Consider the following 21,235-nt stretch of genomic DNA (forward strand, 5'->3'; position numbering starts at 1 on the left):
CGTGTTGTGGTACATCACCGAAGAATTAATATGAAAACAAATACCACTACCCCAAACGCATTTGGTCATTACATATAATAGCCCCACATCTGATGATGAAATATTAAATGGTAACAGAGCAATGGAAAGCACAAAAAAAAACAGGATTTTCAGGTCTGGTTTATTCGTAATTACAAAAAAAGAGCACAGAAATCAGCTAATGCTAATAAATCATCCAAAAACCGTCTCCAAACACGTTCATATTGCTGATCTTTAAACTTCCCCTAAAATAAGCTATGGTTTCCAATAACAGTGCATATTTTCTTTACAAGTGAGAAAGGGTTTAGCTCGACTTGAGATAGAAGTTGATCGGTTGCTACCGCGTGCACGGACCGACCAATGGCATTTTTTAACTCGATTTATTTTTAACTCAAGAAAAGCATGTAGCAATGAAAACCAAGTGGCAAATAAAGAGAGGAAAGCATTTATCAAAGCTATTTAAATTGTGCACTTAAATGCATTTAAAATGATTTATAAATAAAATAACTATTAAATTATAATAACTGTAAAAATAATTGTCTATTTATTAATACATTTAAAAGTTATTTTTAAATGCATTGTTTTATTGCTTTATTAAATGACACTTAAAGGTACTATTTAAATAAACACATTTAAATATGTCAATTTATTTGTCCGTTATTTGTTCGTTAAAATTATGATTTATTTATATACATTTTTATGCTTAAATTATTAAATTGATCATTTGATTCTTCATTTTATTTCTAATTGGCCCTTCTGGTCCTTTATAAATTTACTGTAATTCCTTTAAAAAATAAGCAAACAATAAATTACTTTGGACATTCAAATAATAATTTCAAAATATCTGGTCTGATATATTTACATTGAGTAAAGCGAGTAAATATTTACAAATTGTGTTCCTAAGGAATCAAATTAAAATGTAAAATTGTGATTTAAAAAAATGAAGCCAATTAAAAAAGATGACAAAATTCAATTCAGTTCTGCTTAATAATTCATGACAATGCTTTTCCAAAAATCTTAATATGCTATTTTATATATTATATTTATTTTTAAATACAGAGCAGAACGTCTGCCAAACGAAAAACCAACAACAGTGTCCATTACACTCTAGAAAAACCAAAGTATTATCCCATCTGAACCCATGTAAACACAAGGCCTCACTCCACTGGACACTCAATGCACAACACTGCGCTTTGTTCTTCCAGTCCTTCGCTGGCGATATTGAAACTATGTCAGTTACGTGAATGACTGGAGAGTGTGTTTGTGTCAGTGGGTATGAGAACACAGCCTGCTTTCAGACACGCACACAGACACACACACACATGCATACAGTGATGTTATTTGTGCTCATTATAGTCTGAGCATCAGACCAGGGCTCTGTGTGTGTGTATGTGTGTGTATTGACATGGTATGATCCAGGGTTGGGGGAAGGTGAAGGGTGGTACAGTCTGGATCAAGACCGAGAGCAGCGTGTGCTGAAGGGAACATCTGCCTTCCCATCTGCTCAGCCTGGCTACACAAACACACACACACACACACACACACACGTATCACACACACATTTCTGCCCAAAGCCACCAAGCTGCATTCCATTACATAATCATAATCTTTCTCTCTCTCCTGTCTCACTATCTCTCTCAGCTGACTGTATTGTTTGACTTATTTTAAATCAAAGAAATGCTGGTACACTGGTTTATTCCTTTGTGATTTCGCATTGCCCGTCAGTTTTGTACATTAGCACACTTACTATCAAAGCAGGCCGGCCAGAGAGTTTAAAAGCACCGGTGTGGAGCTGGAGTTTGTTGTTAAAGCACTCACATGAATAATTCAGAAGCAATGTTTGTTATTGGAGCTGTTAAGCTGTCTAAATCATCCCGGGTAACAGGGAACACTCTCAGAACGTTCAGGCAAGGTTCTCTCAAAGTTATGAAGAAGCGCACTTAGTATATCAACTGTTTGTTTGTAGCTTTCTGATCTGTAATCTTTTTAGCATAGAGATGTTGTTTATACTTTGAGTACATTTACAAGGACACCAATACTCCGATTTGAATATGATTAAGACAATACTCTGATTAGGAGTCTACCATGTAAACAGCGATTTCTGATTACCTTAATACGACTAAAGTCATAATCCAAAAAAAGCAGTTCCATCTGTTTGATTATTTTTATAATCTAAAGAACTGCTTTGGAGAAGTCAAAAGCATATAAAGAACTCGATTGCATTTAGGGAACTTTTTTTTTTCATCGCGCAAATCTGCCAACACAATAGTCTCAGGCAGATTATTTTGAGCCAAATATAAGGCAGTTATTTTTGAATATAGGTCATACATACATAAGCTGTGGGATTATCAAAGAAATGTTGCATTTAGCATAGAGAGCATCATCTCTGTATAAGACAACAATACAAATCAGTGTTTTCAGTGTCATATTGTAACAATATAGGTCAAAACACAATTCCTTAAGTCTGATTGCTGCTTTATAGTTCAGTTTTTCATTTGCATACTATGTACTTAGTATATTCATTTTGCAAACTTTTAGTAACTAGTTACTGAAACTGATCTTAACCCATGTACACTACCTGACAAAAGTCTTGTCATCGATCCCAGTTCTAAGAACAATAAATAATAACATAACTTCTAGTTGATCATTTAGAAAAGTGTCAGAAGGTAGATTTTTCCGATAAATCATCTGTTGAACTGCATCCCAATCATCACAAATACTGCAGAAGACCTATTGGAACCCACATGGACCTGAGATTCTCACAGAAATCAGTCAAGTTTGGTGAACGAAAAATCATGGTTTGGGGTTACGATCAGTATGGGGGAGTGCGAGAGATCTGCAGAGTGGATGACAACATCAACAGCCTGAGGTATCAAGACATTTGTGCTGCCCATTACATTACAAACCCCAGGAGAGGGCAAATTCTTCAGCAGGATAGCGCTCCTTCTCATACTTCAGCCTCCACATCAAAGTTCCTGAAAGCAAAGAAGGTCAATGTGCTTCAGGATTGGCCAGCCAAGTCACCAGACATGAACATTGTGGAGCACGTCTGGGGTAAGATGAAGGAGGAGGCATTGAAGATGAATCCAAAAAATCTTGATGAACTCTGGGAGTCCTGCAGGAACGCTTTCTTTGCCATTCCAGATGACTTTATTATTAAGTGATTAGAGTCATTGCAAATATGTATGAATGCAGTCCTCCAAGCTCATGGGAGTCATACACAATAGTAATTCATTCTCCACTGCACAATGACTTTATATTCTATACTGTACATTATTTCTGTTACAAGTTTTTTGTCTAAGCAAAGTCAGACCTTACTGTCATAATTAAATCATTCAAAATCAAGGCATGATCATGTTTTATTTTGCAATATTAAGCATAATCTAGAGGCCTTGGCCTTTCATATAAGCCATTTCTGATACCAAATGATCAACTAGAACAAGTTGTTATTGTTGTAACTAAAAATTTGATAGGTAACAAGACTTTTGTCAGGTAGTGTATTTACATATATAACCCAGTACTTTACATTATATAACAAAGGAAAAACACAGACCAACTAATGCAAAACTGCTTTCAACGTAATAATAATAATCAGAAATGTTTTTCGAGCATCAAATCAACACATTTAGGCACTCTGTGAGTCACACTTTATTTTAGAATTGTTTAGGGTACAATTCTTTGCTATTAATGAAGCATTAACTATGACTTTTGTCTCAAAAATGTCCTAATCTGCTGCTTATTAATAGTTATTAAGGTAGTAGTTAGTATATTGGGTAGGATTAGAGATGTAAAATAAGGTCATACAGAATAAATATACAGCTAATATCCTAATAATAGAAGGTGATACGCCACTATTTAATAGTGAGATTGAATATTTGAATGCTTTCTGAAGGATCTAGCCTGGATTCAGCTTTCTTTCACAAAAATCCAAATGAATTCCATTTCATAATTAATTCCAGTAGGAAATAGCAGTTACAAATCTTAATAATATGTCATAATATTTACTTTCTACAATTTTACAGTATTATTTGTAGTTTCTTAGAGTTACGTTTTATCCACTTAAGTGATAGATCACCCTAAAATCCAAATTCTGGTGTTATTTTTTTACTTTCTACTTCCAAACCTTCCAAAGAGTTTCCAAACCTGCTTCTCTTTCTCTCTTCTGTTGAACACAAAAGAAGACATTTTAAAGAATGCTGAAAACTTGTAACCATTGACTTTCAATGTTTTTCCTATAATGAAAGTCAATGGTTAAAGGTTTTCAGCTTTCATTAAAATATGTCTTTTGTGTTCAACTGAAGAAAGAAACTCAAACCAGTTTGGAACAAGTCAGGGGTGAGTAAATATTCCTTTTTGGCTGAACTATCCCTTTAACTTAGACTTTCAGAAACATTAATCAATCTTGACCTCAATCATGTTTCATTCAGATAATGGCTATTGGCTAAAGTAATTTAGCTTATTCCAATTCCCTTCTACTGTTATTCCAGAAGATGTTTGCAAAAGCAGAGAGTCCGCAGTTAGAGACGAGACTGTTGGATGGAGTGATTTAGGAACGAGAGAAGGGAGTTTGGCAGACGGACAGTGAGGTGAAGGAGAAGAATCTGACAGACTAATTATCTCAGCACTGCTGCTGGCACTGTAAAAAATCATTCTCTTAATCAGTATTAGATTCCTATTCCAGTAAAACCTCTTTAAACGTCCTTAAAAACAAGACATTTATATAACTGAGTGGCAAAGCTGCATTAAAAAAATGACATGTTTTCAGAGAATGTATTTTAAAGTTAATATTAGGTTTTAAGTTAATTAATAATATTAAAATTAAACAAGTTAATATCAAGCCCTAATGCTAACAATTTTTTTTCTACTTATGTTAAGTTTGTTAAATCCTTACATTATTTATTTTTACACTAATCATTTTTGTACAAACATTAATCTTTATTTTTCTACAAGTGTCATAAAATAAACACAAAAATATTAAAATGCATTGATTCAATTCAAAACTCTTTTTACAGTATTAATTTAACAGTAAACAGTCAAAGCAGTACATTATTGTGTTACATAATGTTAAAACCTCTTATCAACATTAACATAGAATCTTTTATATTAGTATAATGGGTTAAGGATGTAGAATAAGATTATGCAGTATATGTAAGTTATATGTAAAAATAAACAGTTAATATATCAGTAATAGGTAGGTAATAAGTCACTAGTTAACAGAGAGAATGGTACTTAAAGTTTTTTGGTTCTTAGAGTTAATTGGCACCTAAATTTAAGTGTTACCAAAAATACATACAGGCCAAAAGAAAAAAAAAACATGGCTTCTGGTGATACACTGAGATCTTATTAAGCAGAACAATGGAGATCTACATTTTACATGTTTTGAAGTGGACCATCTTGGATCAAACTTTTGTTTTTTCAATAGGAAGAGGGTCATTTGACACAAGATACAAGATGTGCAACACCTGAAACTACGTATACTGGAAGCCTGTGCTGGCATTTCTCTTGCGGTGTTGCTATCAGTGTGTGAAGAGTGGGAGAAGACAATGCATTGACAATCCAACACAATGGGCAGCACATTGAACACATATTATAAGTGGTCAGAAGTTTGTAAATAACTCATGAAAGAATAAAGTTACATTAAAACCAAGCACACCATTGTTTTTCTTGTGAATTTCCTAATAAGTTTGATGTGTCAAATGACCCTCTTCCTATTGAAAAAACAAAAGTTGGATCCAAGATGGCCGACTTCAAAATGGTCACCATTGTCACCACCCATCCTGAAAAGTTTGCCCCCTCACATATACTAATGTGCCACAAACAGGACGTTAATATCACCAACCATTCAAAATTAATTAAGGTTTATCCATATAAATGGCCCACCCTGTACTTAAGTATAAACACTTACTGTATAACTAGATAAACAGGCAAAATAAACTGATCTCCAAACAATAAATGCATTAAAGTCTTGTGAAGTGCTTTAAAATGTGCATTTTTATTTGATGTTTGATGTAAACTCAACTGAAATAAGAGACGGCGGGACATAGAGTAGCCCCTCCCCTTTAAAGAACAACCAATAGTGTTTTATTTGATCACAGCTGGGCATGTCACATACGAGAGAGCATTTAATTGGTCAAGAAAATGAAGCATGAAAATTGTTGATCCATTCAGGCGGAAGTGATAAACTACAAGCTTTGGATGTTTATATCAGATTTATATAATCTAAACGCAAATTTTTCTCACTGCTTTGGAGCACACTAGCTTTTAGATATCCTCAAAACGAACATACTGATTGAAAATACACATTTGCTAACATACTGGTACGTCTAAAATGCACACAAATACACAGAAAAGATATGTGTCTTTGCAGCTCACCTGTATGTGATATGTCTGTGTAGCCATTTCTGTCCTGTGAGGGCGTAACGTCTTTTTCTGACGCTAAATTTCGAGGCTCTGTCAAACTGGTCTGGGACTCCACACCGTGGCTTCTTCATCCAGCTGAGAGACAGATAAGTTGAATCTTTAATAACAAACTGCGACACATACTACGTTACATTCAGCACGGCTTGTATTGGCCTCTAGACTACACACTCTAAAAATGTTATTTCAACCCAATTCTAGGTGTCATAGGGACTGACCTGACTACTAGGTTCATTTTTTAATTCTTTTTTTAAATAGGACCACATTAAATTGAACGTTTTGGTTTAAGTAACCCAGCATCTCCTAGGGTGCAATTTCAAATAAACATTTTTACTCACCAGCCAATGTTTAGTTCAGGGGTCACCAATCTCGGTCCAGGAGGGCCGGTGTCCCTGCAGGTTTTAGCTCTAACTTGCCTCACACCTGCCTGGGTGTTTCAAGTATATCTAGTAAGACCTTGATTAGCTTGTTCAGGTGTGTTTGATTAGGGTTGGAGCTAAAATCTGCAGGACACCGGCCCTCCAGGAACAAGTTTGGTGACCCCTGGTTTAGTTACTGGCCACCATTTATTCATTCATTTTACTTCAGCTAAGTCTCTATTTCAGAAGTCGCCACATCGGAATGAACCACTGATCATTCCGATACATGTTTTATGCAGCAGATGCCCTTCCAATCGCAACCCAGTATTGGGAAACACCTATACACACTCATTCACACACACTCATACACTACGGCCAATTTAGCTTACCCAATTCACCTAAAGCACATGTCTTTGGACTGTGGGTGTCAGGTTCCATGTTTTGTGACTTTCACCATGTGCTCCTTTGTTCTATTTTCCCGCCATCTCGTCATGTTCATCACCTCCACCTGCATTTCACCCCTGTATGTAACCTCTTTAATCCTCCCCTGTGTATGTATAGTCATGTGTGTCATTAGCCCCTTTCACACAGTGATACCGGTAAATATCTGGAAAATTTCCAGAACGACTTTACCGGTATATTCAAAAAAGCGCTGTTCACACAGGTGAGGACGTTACAGAAATTTTCCGGAAAAGAGCATTCACACATCCATTCCAAAATACCGGTAAATTCTGACATCATTCACCACAAATGAGCTTTAAACGGCTGCGCTTGTATTTGTAAACATTTGACTAAATTACAAACTCTGTGGATGATTAATATTGTGAACAACTTTCGCAGGATCACTTTCGCATGTCGAGATGTTCATAATATGTGCGTGTGCAGGCGCTCACAGGCTGTTTCACAGGCACACGCAAAGCTTGAAGGTAAACAAACAGCGGCTTATCATAAGCATCTCATTGATGATTATTTACACAGTTGGCATAAAGAAGAACATATAAACGTGATCTGACTAACTTCTAGCAGCTAAATGTGTCTGGAAAAATATTCAAAGGTTTTTATTCTCACAAATCGCGCGGACGTAAATGCGTCTGACTGTTGTGATTGGCTAAAGCAGACGTCTCACGTCAGCATGTTCTAGACGTGCACGCGCTTATTACGGTAATCTTCCTTCTGCGTTCACACAGCGCAGCATTCCGGCAAATTGCCGGTAATGTTACAACTTCTCTTTCCGGAAAATAGCCAGAACGAATTTACCGGTATTTTCAAAAAGGACCTGTTCACACATACAACCTTTCCGGAAAATTGCCGGCAATTTTCCGGAAAGGTCTGTATGTGTGAAAGGGGCTATTGAGTCATAGTCCTGTATTCTCAGTTGATGTCCGTCATCACCCCATGTCGTTCCTGAGTCGCCAGTGTTTCCCATGTCCTTCCTAGTGAGTGTCTGTTAATAAATCTACATGTTTTTTTGATAAGTCCTGTGATCCATGCGTTCTTGATCCAGCCCGGGGGTAACCGGGGCACTTGGAGGAATCCCACACAAATACTGGGAGAACATGCAAACTCCATAAAGAAATGCCAACTGGCACAGTTGGAACTCGAACCAGCGACCTTCTTGCTGTGAGGTGACAGTGCTAACCACTGAGCCACCGTGCCGCCCTATTGGCCACCATGTAGGATCATAATTCTTTTCTTTTTTAAATTCACGCTCCTCATGCAGTGTGCAACCCTCTTTACACCATCTTTCTAATGTTGGAAGCTGCCGGTTGAAGGATGTAATATATGAATCATAACCTGCCAAACTGGCTAGTGAGTTGATGTATGTTGCCCACCACGGATGATTTTCACATGCATTTGGCAGGTGTTAATTTCAAGCCATGTCCTGAATTAATTATCTTTCCAGAATAGCTTCTCGTATTCGACGAGGTGTTCCAAAATGTAACCTTTATTTATGTCATCTCGTCCACATGCAATATTTATGCTTGTGGTGGGATTTAATTTTGTATTTCTGCATTTAGAACTAATAGGACCACCATGTTTATACGGCAGATGCCAGAAGGAATATTTGGAGATGCCAAATATCAGACCTATGAGTTTTAAAGCTGCTATCGGATAATGAAAGTTCGAGAGATGAAACTGGATCTCAACTGCACATTTGTTGTGTCAGATTTGATACATATTTGTTGTTTTGCTTTGAGATTCACGTCAGTCAGTTTCCCTATGGATTCAGCTCGCAAATTAAATGTTTTCAAACCTCTATCATAATCTGCCAAGTGAATATTACATTGTAAAACCCACTATTGTACAGCAAATGTGGTTTTGAATCCCAAACACTGAGAAATTCTTGCTGCCCTAATTTGTTTAATTGAATTGAATTAACTTTTCAAGTCATCTCAACTTACATCAATAAAAAACTGAGTAAAAATATTTAGTTATATATATATATACTCAGTATATGCAGAAATCAGATCATTTTCATTGTGAAAGAAAAAGAGAACAGCAAATTTAGAACAGGTTCACAAGCAAGTAACAAATCACAAGAGAAGAATCATCCTCACCTTATGGTGATATCACTATGCCGATGCAAAAAGGAAACAAAGAGAGCATATAAGAGTTATGAAATCACCATTATCCTAGCATCCTATAATCATATGTAGTTATATTTTAAAGGCTCAAGTAGTTTCAGAAGAGGGTTCTCACAGCAATGGAAAACCATTTCTAGTTTCCCTACGAGAAAATCTCATTGAACAGTTCTTACTAACCCTTTTCCTTAAGGTCAAAATGTGTTTAGTTGACTTTACTTAAAAATTTTTAGGAAACCTGTTGCTTTAAAATTAGGTAAATGAACTTTGTGGATAGTTATTAAAATTAAGTAAACTTAACAGTTCTAAGTTATAACCGGTTTACTCACTTTTCTAAGTAAAGTCAGCTTGTCGGTTTTAAGGCAGCAGGTTTACTTATTTTCTTTAAGTAAAGTAACTAATAGCTTTTTAGGTCCCACTTTATATTAAGTGTCCTTAACTACTATGTACTTGCATCAAAAAATAAAAAAAATACACTGTACTTACTGTGTTTATGATGTTTTGAGTTGGGATAGAGGTTGGGTTATGAACAGGTTTGGTGGTATGGGTAGGTTTAAGGGTGGGTGAAGGTGTAAGGGATGGTCAACAGTGTATTTACAAATGTAATTACAAAAGTTAAATACAAATGTAATTACATGTATTTAATCAAGCATAAGTACTCAGTAAATACATGTATTTACACAATAAGTACATTGTAACAAACTATTAAATCCTGTGTAAATACATATTAGTTAAGACTAATATAATATAAAGTGGGACCGCTTTTTACTGTGGATAATGGAAACACAGATACCAATAAAGCACATTTATGTTGATCTAGCCATATTCAAATTTACATTCGTGCATTTGGATGTTAAACCCAAAGTGACTTTGCATTCAAGATATATAGACATACACTTGATTTAAAAAGTTGACCAGATTTCGACTTGCACTTAAGTGGAAACCCATTGTCTTAAACCACTTACGTTTCTGTACAAGGTCACTAAACATCCCTAGTTGAATTAACATAGGACTTAAGGGTGTATACACTGCAAAAAAATGCAGGGTTACACACAATTCCTTTAGTAAACACAAATTGATTAGGTTAACTTAAGTGGTTTTCCAAATTTTAGCGGATAGAATTAAGTTGAATTAAGTTGTCCAAAAAACTTAATAATTGTGTTGCTTCAACTCATTTTGAATAAGTATTTAGAAAAAGCAGCAAAAGTCTTTTTTTGAGTGTGTAGTTCTATGTTAATTCAGCCAGGGCTGTTTAGTTTCACCTTGTGTAAAAACTTAAGTGTTTTAAGGGAATGAGTTTCCATGCAATTCTCTTGTAGAGTCATCTATTCAGGTTAAGAATGCATACAGGTTATCATTTCCTGCATTCCCTGGGAATCAAACCTGTGACTGTTTTGAGGTCGTGCCCTCTTTGTCAATACCTACAACTTAAGGGCACTTACGGACATTTTGTTGTTCATGTAAACGCAGTGAGCGATGTTAAAAGAGTCCCCGAGAACAACATCATCTTTAACTTCTGACCCAGAATCAGTTAATATGGGAGCGAGAAGCTGTGAGAGTGTAAGTGCTACTCACTCGATGGTGTTTTTATCCAGTTCACCGGTGACTTTAAGGCCGTAGAGACGCTGCATGGCAGCAATAGCAGACTGCATGGTCTGTTCTGACCGCAGGATGGACATTCTGGGGTCTGTAGGAGGGAGGTAGCCATACGTCTGCAGCCAATCCTGACACAGAAAGAGATTTGATGTTAAAAAAAAACTGATCCTAACTGTACATGTTTATACTATGAAGCTGTTGTGTGATTCTGATTGGTAAATTAATGTTATAATGTGTGCAGTTATTGTCAAGGACATCAAGCACAACTGAAGTAGCTTCAGGCAGATTACATGTACACACCACTTCACCAAATGATTTCAGTTTATACAAAAGCCATTACAACAACAACCTGAGAACTTAAGATCAATCCAAAAATGAGTACACTCAAATAAATATATTGGTAATAATTAAACTAGAATAAACGAGAAAAACCAAGAGAATTTTGTAATTTTTTTTTCCAATAACTCCTTTGAATTTAAATGCATTAAATGACTAAACTCTTATTTTAATGGATATAAATAAATCAAATAAAACACACTAATATAATAATATAATATAATATAACAATAATATAATATAATGATAATAATTAAAATGTAATAAAACTGTTTTCTATAAATGCACCAAAAAATATTACCTGTATTCTTGAGGAAAGGTTAAAAAAATGTAAAAGGATTGTACACATTTATGCTGAGCACTCTATATACAGCTGAAGTCAGAATTAATAACCCCCCTGAATTAATTACAAATGAATTTAAGGGAGAGAAGATGTTTTCAACACATTTCTAAACATAATAGTTTTAATAACTCATTTCTAGTAACTGATTTATTTTATCTTTGCCATGATGACAGTAAATAATAGTTTACTATATATTTTTCAAGACACTTCTATACAGATTAAAGTGACATTTAAAGGCGTAACTAGGTTAATTAGGTTAACTAGGTAGGATAGGGTAATTAGGCAAGTAATTGTATAAAGATGGTTTGTTTTGTAGACTACTGAAAAAATATATAGCTTAAAGGGGCTAATATTTTTGACCTTAAATGGATTTAAAAAAATAAAAAACTGCTTTTATTCTAGCCGAAATAAAACAAAAAAGAAGAAAAAAAATATTATCAGGCATACTGTGAAAATGTCCTTGCTCCGTTAAACATCATTTGGGAAATATTTAAAAAAGACGAAAAAAATCAAAGGGGGGCTAATAATTTTGACTTCAACTGTATATATATATATATATATATATATATATATATATATATATATATATATATATATATATATATATATATATATATATATATATATCCTACAATAGCATTAAAAACCAAACCTGACCAAGACATTGAACTATTTGGCATGTTTTTGCCACAGAGCTAATTTTTACCTTATACAGAAAGCCATAATGTCTCTAGCCCATACATACGCTTGCAGAAACATGGAAACATACAAGTCCACAGAAACATGTTGTCAGCAGTGCTCTGATGAATCTTTCATTGAAGTAGTTTTTGCAGTTCAAAAGCCACATCACAATTTTCCCTAGCAAAGCAGCTATAGTGCTGTTTGGGAAGCAATTAAAGTTAAATTCTCAGTGGGGAATGTTCTATTGGTAATATTATTTTATATATTATGTTTAGATTATTTTCTTCAAAAATAATCTCCCTGCAACGTTCTGGGAACATTATTTTGTAGCTAAAAATAATAACCTAAAAATAACTTTCAGGCAATGTACTTTATAACTTAATTTTTCATTCATTTTCTTTCAGCTTAGTCCATTTATTCATCAGGGGTCACCAAAGCGGAATGAACTGCCAACTTATCCAGTATGTGTTTTACACAACGGATGCTCTTCTAGCTGCAATCCAGTACTGGGAAACATCTATACACTCTCGCATTTACACTCGAACTCCGTTCGCCTTGCTGGAGAGGAACAGTCTGCGCAAAAGAAGCGCAGACTGGTTTTATTGAATACGGCTCTCATCTGATTGGCTGAAAGGTACGAGTAGCCCTGACTCTGGCAGGAAAGTCTCAAAAATACACACACACGTATCCAGGGGGAGTCGTACGTGAAAGAGGATTTGCACATTCTCATTCAGGATAAACTCGCAAGTTTTAAACATTCAAAACTTTGTGTACACTCTTATACATTTGCAAACGGTGTTTTGCATTTGTGAAACGTATTTTATGAAAATGTATTTTTATTTTGTGCACGTGAAATTTTTTTGTGAATATAAATAAATATTTTACGCACGTGAATTTGGCTACGCATGTGTACATTGTGTCTTTTGCGTGAATTTCTTTTGAGACTTATCTGATTCCATAAGTTACAAGTCTCCACATAATTCAGCAGGACTAAACTAACTCATCCTGACAGAGTTTTCCTTGGCCACTGCTACCAATGCTGCCATTAGCAGATTAAAAAAGGAGCTTGAGTTTGTTTTGAAGTGGTTTTCTCATTAATGCCAGAGAGAAGCAGTAGGAAGTGCTTACACGGATCCTCTGCTGACCCATCTGCTGCCTTCAGCCAACAGCCAAATGCATCACAACTCTACAACACTCATCATGACACTGTGTGCGTGCGTGCGTGTGTGTGTGCGAATGAGTGTGTGTTTTTGTGTGTGTGTGTGTGTGTGTGTGTGTGAATCATCACCTCTCAAGCTCTGCTCAGCTCTCTCTTTCAGCTATAAGAACAGCCCTGTCCTAATGTGCCCTTCTTAAAGTCACTGCATGTGTTTTAAAGAGAGCTTCACAATATAAACACACGCACACACAAAGAGTACACAAATAGATAAGGTTATCTTGACCCAAAAAGATTTTTGTATGTGATTTTTACAAAAATGATCACAAAAAGCAGCAGTTATTTGGGCCCAAGCACACTTGGAGAATCACGTTGTTTGATCTTTGGTTTATTAATTATTTAAAAACACTTAATTAATAAATTTGCTCCATGTTCAAACTACTTATTAAATAAATTTAATTGAGCTGTTTTATGTTCAAACCACTTAAATTTGTAAGTTGGCCTAATCGATTTGTGTTGAGACAACATGAACGAAATGTGTGGAACCCAGCATTTTTAAGTGAATGCTGATTTTAAATTTGAGGGTCATTTTTGTTGCTCAATCCAAAAGACCAAAACAAATTGGCTTCGAAATATATATATATTTTTTTTATTTTACTAGCTTTAGCTGGTTGTTAACACAACATTTAAGGTACTCCGTTAGCACATTGTAAGCGTGTATATACTGTGCATCCAGAAAGTATTCAAAGTATTTCACTTTTCCCACATTTTTTTTTTAATGTCACAGCCTTATTCCAAAATGGATTAAATTAATTTATTTCCTCAACATTCTACACACAATACCCCATAATGACAATGTGAAAACAGATTTTTTCAAATGATTGCAAATTTATTAAAAATAAAAACCTGAAAAATCACATGTACAGAAGTATTCACAGCCTTTGCTCAATACTTTATTGATGCACCTTTGGCAGCAATTACAGCCTCAAGTCTTTTTGAATATGACGCCACAAGCTTGGCACACCTGCCTTCGGGAATTTTTGCCCATTCCTCTTTGCAGTACCTTTCAAGATCTATCAGGTTGTATAGGATTCGACGGTGTACAGCCATTTTCAGTTCAATAGGATTTAGGTCTGGGCTCTGGCTGGGCCACTCAAGGACATTCACCGAGTTGTTTTGAAGCCACTTCATTAATATTTTGGCGGTGTGCTTCGGGTCATTGTCCTGCTGGAAGATGAGCCGTCGCCCCAGTCTGAAGTCAAGAGCACTCTGAAGCAGATTTTCATTCAGGACGTCTTTGTACATTGCTGCATATATATTTCCCGTTATCCTGACTAGTCTTCCAGTTCCTGCTGCTGAAAAACATCCCCACAGCATGATGCTGCCACCACCACCATGATTCGGATAGCAAATCCACTAGAGGATGCTGTCTAGATTTAAATCTGAAATACGTTACTTAGGATATGTTTTGCTGTGCATTTTAGATGCAAGTCTGTCTTGTACAGTTCCACGGGAAGGCTGCACTAAAATATGAACACATTTCTTTACTTATTGATAATATGTACCAGTAAATATCATTAGTGTGAAAAGAAACTGGGCATAGAAACTGCAGTCAAATGCATTGTGCAATAGGGCTCCAATAGTAAAGATTAGTTAATTGAACTAAACTCACAATAAAAAACTATATGTACAAAAGCTTATATTAATCTTAGGTAATGTTAATTTATTAGTCAATACCTAACATGTTAAAATCATTGTAGTAATCTGATTACATGTCATAATCAGTTTTTTAAATGGAGTAAAAAAAATAAATAAATAAATAAAATTGATCTGGATTTTTTAACTAATATTAACATCAATATTGAATTTGATTGAAACATTTGTTAACTTTGAACATCAAGCTAAATCTATTAAGTATTTTTATTGTTATACTTGTTATAGTAACAGTTTTTGCAGGTTTTGCCAATCAGAAGCCTCAAAAAAAGCCTTATTATAGATAATAATATTTATCGATAATTGTTCAATCAGTATACTGTACATGTTGCAAGAATTATTAGAATGTTTATGTCGTCGGCCATTGCACAGAATCATGTCTTGTAAACAGAGGAGATTGTGGCACACAATCTGATATCACACAAAGGAAATAGTTTTACGGACAAGCTAAAAACTCAATTTTCACCGACTACACAGACCCTGGCATTTTTGAAACCTTTTACCATGACATGGATTTTAAAAAGTTTCTGTTTCATTGATTTGATACTGCGTTATCATGTCAATATACAGCCAAACTCCATAGAAAATTGTGTGCACACTGCACAGGGCCTTGATATTCAGAGTATGATTTACAAATTTCCATGTGAATAGGTCCTGCAGCTGGCAAACTTAATTTGTTGACATACTAAACTAAAACGCATAACACAATTCACTCAAGTATGACATGTTCCCTCAATCAACTCTGCTTACTTGTCTGGGTATGGCTTTCCAAGCAAACAGTTAGAGGCAAAATGTGTCCTTAAAGATTAAGTCTGAACCTAACTCACTCATTAAGATTAATGGGAATGATAGTGCTAGCATTAGCAATACAGCTTGAAACATTAAAATGAATGTAAACAAAGAAACAGATTCAGGAACAGGGTCTATTTAAGTTAATTATGTTAGGAGTTTAATACACAAGTATGAACCTAGACTTTAAAGATTGCCTTATATAGATGTCCTAACATGACCACACAGCTTTTTTTTCCATGTTATTTACTAGGAATGTTGAATATTTATCAAGTCAATGCAAGAAGAAAGAACAAATTCAGGTGGTTCTGTGAAGTGCCTGACCAAAATCTTAATATATAACAGGTCACATGAATAAATCTCCATGGCACTTTTGATATGTTTCATGTGCAATGCATCACAAGGATAACTTGATAAAAGGTTTGTCAAGACAGATTTTATGTTGGCCTGAAAAAGTCTGACTTGATAGCTTGAAAGTTACAGTTTGAAGTAGTTTAAATATTTACATTTTAAGGTTCGAAAGGCAAAATTTACTAAACAGATAGCAAATCCTTTATCACATTAAAATATTTCTGTTTTACAAACATTCTGGCATGTTTTAGCACATCGTTAATGCTCTTAGCTGTAGCTAACATGTTTAGGACATTCCTGGCATACTTAAACAAAACATACAATGCTTCAACATTTTGCTAGCATGTTTTAGCAGTGAAACCACATTTTAGCTGGTCCCTAACAATATTTAGCACAGTGTTAACATGTTTTATCAAATACTTTAATTTTGATATTTAAAGGCCAAACATTTGGTAAACAGATAGCAAATCCTTTATCACATTAAAATATTCCTGTTTTACCAACATGCTGGAATGTTTTAGTATGTTGTTAATGCATTTAGCATGTAGCTAACATGTCATTCTTGGCACGCTTAAACAAAATATACAATGTTTTAACATGTTGCTAGCATATTTTAGGCCATTGAAATCACATTTTAGCTTGTCCCTAACAATATTTAGCACACAGTTAACATGTTTTATTAAATTGTTTAAACATTTAAATATTGAGGTTTAAAGGCCATACATTTGGTAAACAGAGAGCAAATCCTTTATCATGTTACAATATTTCTGTTTTACAAACATGCTGGCATGTTTTAGCACATTGTTAATGCATTTAGTATGTAGCTTACATGTTTAACACATTTCTTTGCTTGCTTAAACAAAATATAAAATGTTTCAACATGTTGCTAGCATGCTTTAGCGCACTGAATTCATATTTTAGCTTAGCCCTTACTAAAGTTTTGACATGCTTTATCAAAATATTAGCAAGCTTTAACATGTTGCTAGCATGCTGATACAAATTGCTGGCATATTTTACCACAGTTTTACCATGTTTTCATTAGTTCCAAACACATTTAGCATATATTTAGTATGTTGCAACAAATTCCAAACACATATTTTTAGCATCTTTAGCATTTTTAGCATCTCTCCTGAAAAAACAACTATAGTAATATCTAGTAAATACTATACAAGTATGTATGTTTTTGAACTGTACAATAGTGAAGTACTCGAATTTGTTGTTGTGATTTTACAGTTCCTGTGGTAATACAAAAACTAACACAGAAAAAGACAATGCTGTACCGTTTTCTACAACTTAAAATCTAAAGTATAATAAGTTTACCTGTGCAATATCGTTCATACTGTTCAAACAGTGTCCTAAAACATGTATCGTTCATACTTTATACTGTAGAATTCATTAATAATTGTTGTAAACACCAATATATACAGTATAATATACTTTACTAGAGCATGGTTTAAAAAACTATAGTATTTACCATAAATAACTTTACTATTTTTCCATGAGGGATATTTTAGCACACTAGTAGCATGTTTTAACACATTAATAGCATGTTTTATTAATTCATTCGTTTCCTTCAGCTTAAGCCTGATTTATACTTCTGCGTCAGGTGACCGGCGTAACCCACGGCGCATGCAACGTGCGTAGCTGTGCATTTATACTTCTGCGCGCTGTCTCTGTTGGTCTGCATTAACACTTCCGAAACGCTAGTTGGCAGTGAGGTGTTAATGTTCCTCTGTGTCGAGTTTCTTCGCTACTTTTTTGCTTTTCCTGAACACTTCCGGGATGTACAAGTGGCTCAAACTCGCTCATTTTGAGGCAGGAACCGGCGGACGTGCAACAACTTTAACTATGACGTAAACACAAAACAAAACTTTCCATCCGGATCCTTCACGGTACACCACACATGTAAACAATCGCTTGCGCGGCGTCGCGCCATTCGCGCGGCTCTCGGTCCCGCCCAGACTCGTCAGTGCTACTAAGCCGACCAATCACAGAGCTTACGCTACGCGTCGTTGCGACGTGTAGTTACATTTTTTGAGAGGTGGACGTCAGTGACGGCTATGGCCACGGCGAAGGGCTATGCGTCAGCGCCGTAGCATACGCCGGTGTTTGACGCAGAAGTATAAATCAGCCTTTAGTCCCTTTATTCAGAGGTCACCACAACAGAATGAACCACCAACTTATCCAGCATATGTTTTACACACCGGATGCCCTTCCAGCTGCAACCCAGTACTGGGAAATGCCCATACACTCTCACATGCACACACTCACACACTATGGCCAATTTAGTTTATTCAGTTCACCTATACTGCATGTCTTGAACTGTGGGGGAAACCCAGAGCAAACCCATGCAAACAAAGGGAGAACATGCAACTCCACACAGAAATGTCAACTGACCCAGCCAGGACTCGAACCAACAACCTTCTTGCTGTGAGGCGATAGTGCTAACTACTGAGCCCCCGTGTCACCCTAGCATGTTTTATCTTACCACTAAATTGACTGTCTAAACATGTAACAAAATGTTAGCACGTTTAGCTCATTGCTACAGTGTTTTAGCACACTGTTAGCATGCTTAATGCTTCACAAACTCTTAAATGATAAAGCAGAGATTTCATTGTGAGCTCATTTCTCATCTAATTCTTCCATCTCTAAAATGATCTATGGGTTCTTTTATAATGCTGCAATATTACCGTGTGCCATTTGTTTCAGTGTTTCCTTTCTACGAATGAAATATGTGAGACACTAGAGCTCAATTTGATTTTCTAAGCTCCGAAAGAGCAATGAAACTTTAGGGTGCAGCTGAAATATGTATAACACATAGAGACGTGCCAACTGAATTGAGAATTTCCTCAAAGGATTTTCTCTGCCTACTGGTTGACCTTCACCTCTGATGGATGGCATGTCTGCTCAGGAAAGTGTAGCGATGTGCTAATTCATCCTGTATTTGCATTCACTCGCAGCATGCGGCTAGCTAAACAGTGATCTGTTATCTTCAGATGCTTTTTCCTTCACATGAACCATGCCTTTAACTGGAACCGACAGTCAGACTTCATAAATAAAACTCATAACCTAATTTAATGTTGAAATGGGATCCAAGGGGATCTGTGGTGGTTCAGGTTTACAGGCACATATGTGATGAGGTGAGATCTGAAGTGAGCGAAGAAACAAAGCAAATGTGTCACAGTATTTGGTGGGCGGCATTGTGCAGAGGTGCTATTAATTCGATTGCACAACTTCACAAAGCTATTGCTGCCCAGCGTCTACTCCCAACACTTAACATTGCTCTATTTGTTTAGGGTAAGGAGGGATGCTTTTTTCTATTCGCTAGCTTTGTTTCAAAACCCCAAAGGTTGCAAAATGCCTTAAATCCTGGCAAAAAAAGAGCATGAGTATAAATAAACACGGTGAGCTCCAGCTTAATCTGTGTGAGGTGTGTTATTGCGTTAGGTATTGAAAAGGTTTTGGAAAGGCTGTTTAATTTACACCATAACCTTAAAAGTGAAATGTGCCTTTTAGTGTGCCGTAACAAGCTTTAGCACATTCCTAGCATGTCGTAACAAATTGCTAGCGTGTTTTAAAATGTTGCTAACATTAACATTGGGGCTGTGGGACTATGTGTTTGTTGAAACCTTTGGAAACTTGCTTATTTTTTGCAATCAGGATTATTGCAAGTAGTGGAGCAGAATTAGCAGACCTTCCCAAAAGAAATAAAATACTATAGTAATTTATAGTAAACACTACAGTGTTTTGATCTATACTATAGTAAATTACTTGACTTAATCTGTTGTAGTAACTTTATAGTTGCTATGGTAATACAATTGTAGCAGTATAAACAAATTACCCAATACTGTAGTACGTCTCCTATAACTATGCAAATTATGCTGCAATACACCACAGTTTACTGTAGTAAAGCTGAAGTATACTAGAGTATTTGTTAGTTTATTAGTTGACTATTCAACATTACAACAGTATGTTGTATCACTAACAGAGTTGATTCGTTCAATTTCCTTTGACTTAGTCCCTTATTTATGAGGGTTTGTCACAGCGGATTGAACCGCCAACTATTCCGGCATATGTTTTACGCAGCGGATGCTCTTCCAGCTGCAACCTAGTATTGGGAAACACCCATACACACTCAGTCACACACACTCATAAACTATAGACAAGGACAGAATACTGCACACAAATATGCCAACCGGCTCAGTCAGGACTTGACCCAGCGACCTTCTTGCTTAGAAGCAACATTGCTAACTACTGAGCAACAGTGCTGCCGTAACAAGGAGTTCATGCATTCTTTCATTTTTTTTTCGCCATATGATTTACAAAGCGGATTCCCTTCCAGCCGCAACCCATCACTGGGACACACCCACACACACTCATTCACAAACACTTATACACTACGGTTAATTTTAGCATACCCAATTCACCTGTTCCACATGTCTTTGGACTGTGGGGGAAACCAGAGCACCCAGAGGAAACCCACGTAAACACGGGGAGAACATGCAAACAAGCTACACACAGAAACGCCAACATATCCAGCCGGGGCTTGAATTAGCGAACTGCTTGCTGTGAGGCTACTGTTTCTACCCACTACGCCACCTTGACGCTCTAACAAAGAGTTTTAAAACTATAATATATACATTGTAAAACTCTTTACTATAATATGATTTAAAAAAACACTACTATAATTTACTGTAGTTTTTCTCTTGTTTGATATTTTAGCACAATGCTAGTATGTTTCAACACATTGTTATGAGCAGGTATTACCATATCACTAAAATGACAGCAAAACACAGTATTTTACAGTATTTACTATAAATTACTACAGTATTTTTTCACGTGGGTTAGGCTGAGTTTAGTACATTCCCAAATTAAATATAATAAAAAATATACA

The 21,235-nt window shown here is 35.7% G+C and overlaps 1 protein-coding gene and 1 long non-coding RNA gene across 3 annotated transcripts in view; one reads left to right on the top strand and one right to left on the bottom strand.

Moving 5' to 3' along the window:
- LOC147838080 (uncharacterized) overlaps positions 1-21,235 on the top strand; it is a 982,747-nt gene that overhangs the window by 578,289 nt on the left and 383,223 nt on the right. The window lies entirely within an intron of this gene.
- The window catches only part of mmp16a (matrix metallopeptidase 16a (membrane-inserted)), a 106,945-nt gene that overhangs the window by 61,051 nt on the left and 24,659 nt on the right, over positions 1-21,235 (bottom strand). Inside the window, exons 2-4 of one of the 2 annotated variants that reach the window (XM_087308786.1) lie at positions 10,952-11,100; positions 9,353-9,367; positions 6,391-6,513 (exon numbers count right to left, since the gene is read on the bottom strand). In XM_087308786.1, the coding sequence (XP_087164912.1) occupies positions 6,391-6,513; positions 9,353-9,367; positions 10,952-11,100 (287 nt within the window). 2 annotated transcript variants of the gene reach the window in all.

Source organism: Danio rerio, chromosome 24, assembly GCF_052040795.2.
Source record: "Danio rerio strain M-AB ecotype USA chromosome 24, GRCz13ab, whole genome shotgun sequence".
Taxonomy (NCBI): domain Eukaryota; kingdom Metazoa; phylum Chordata; class Actinopteri; order Cypriniformes; family Danionidae; genus Danio; species Danio rerio.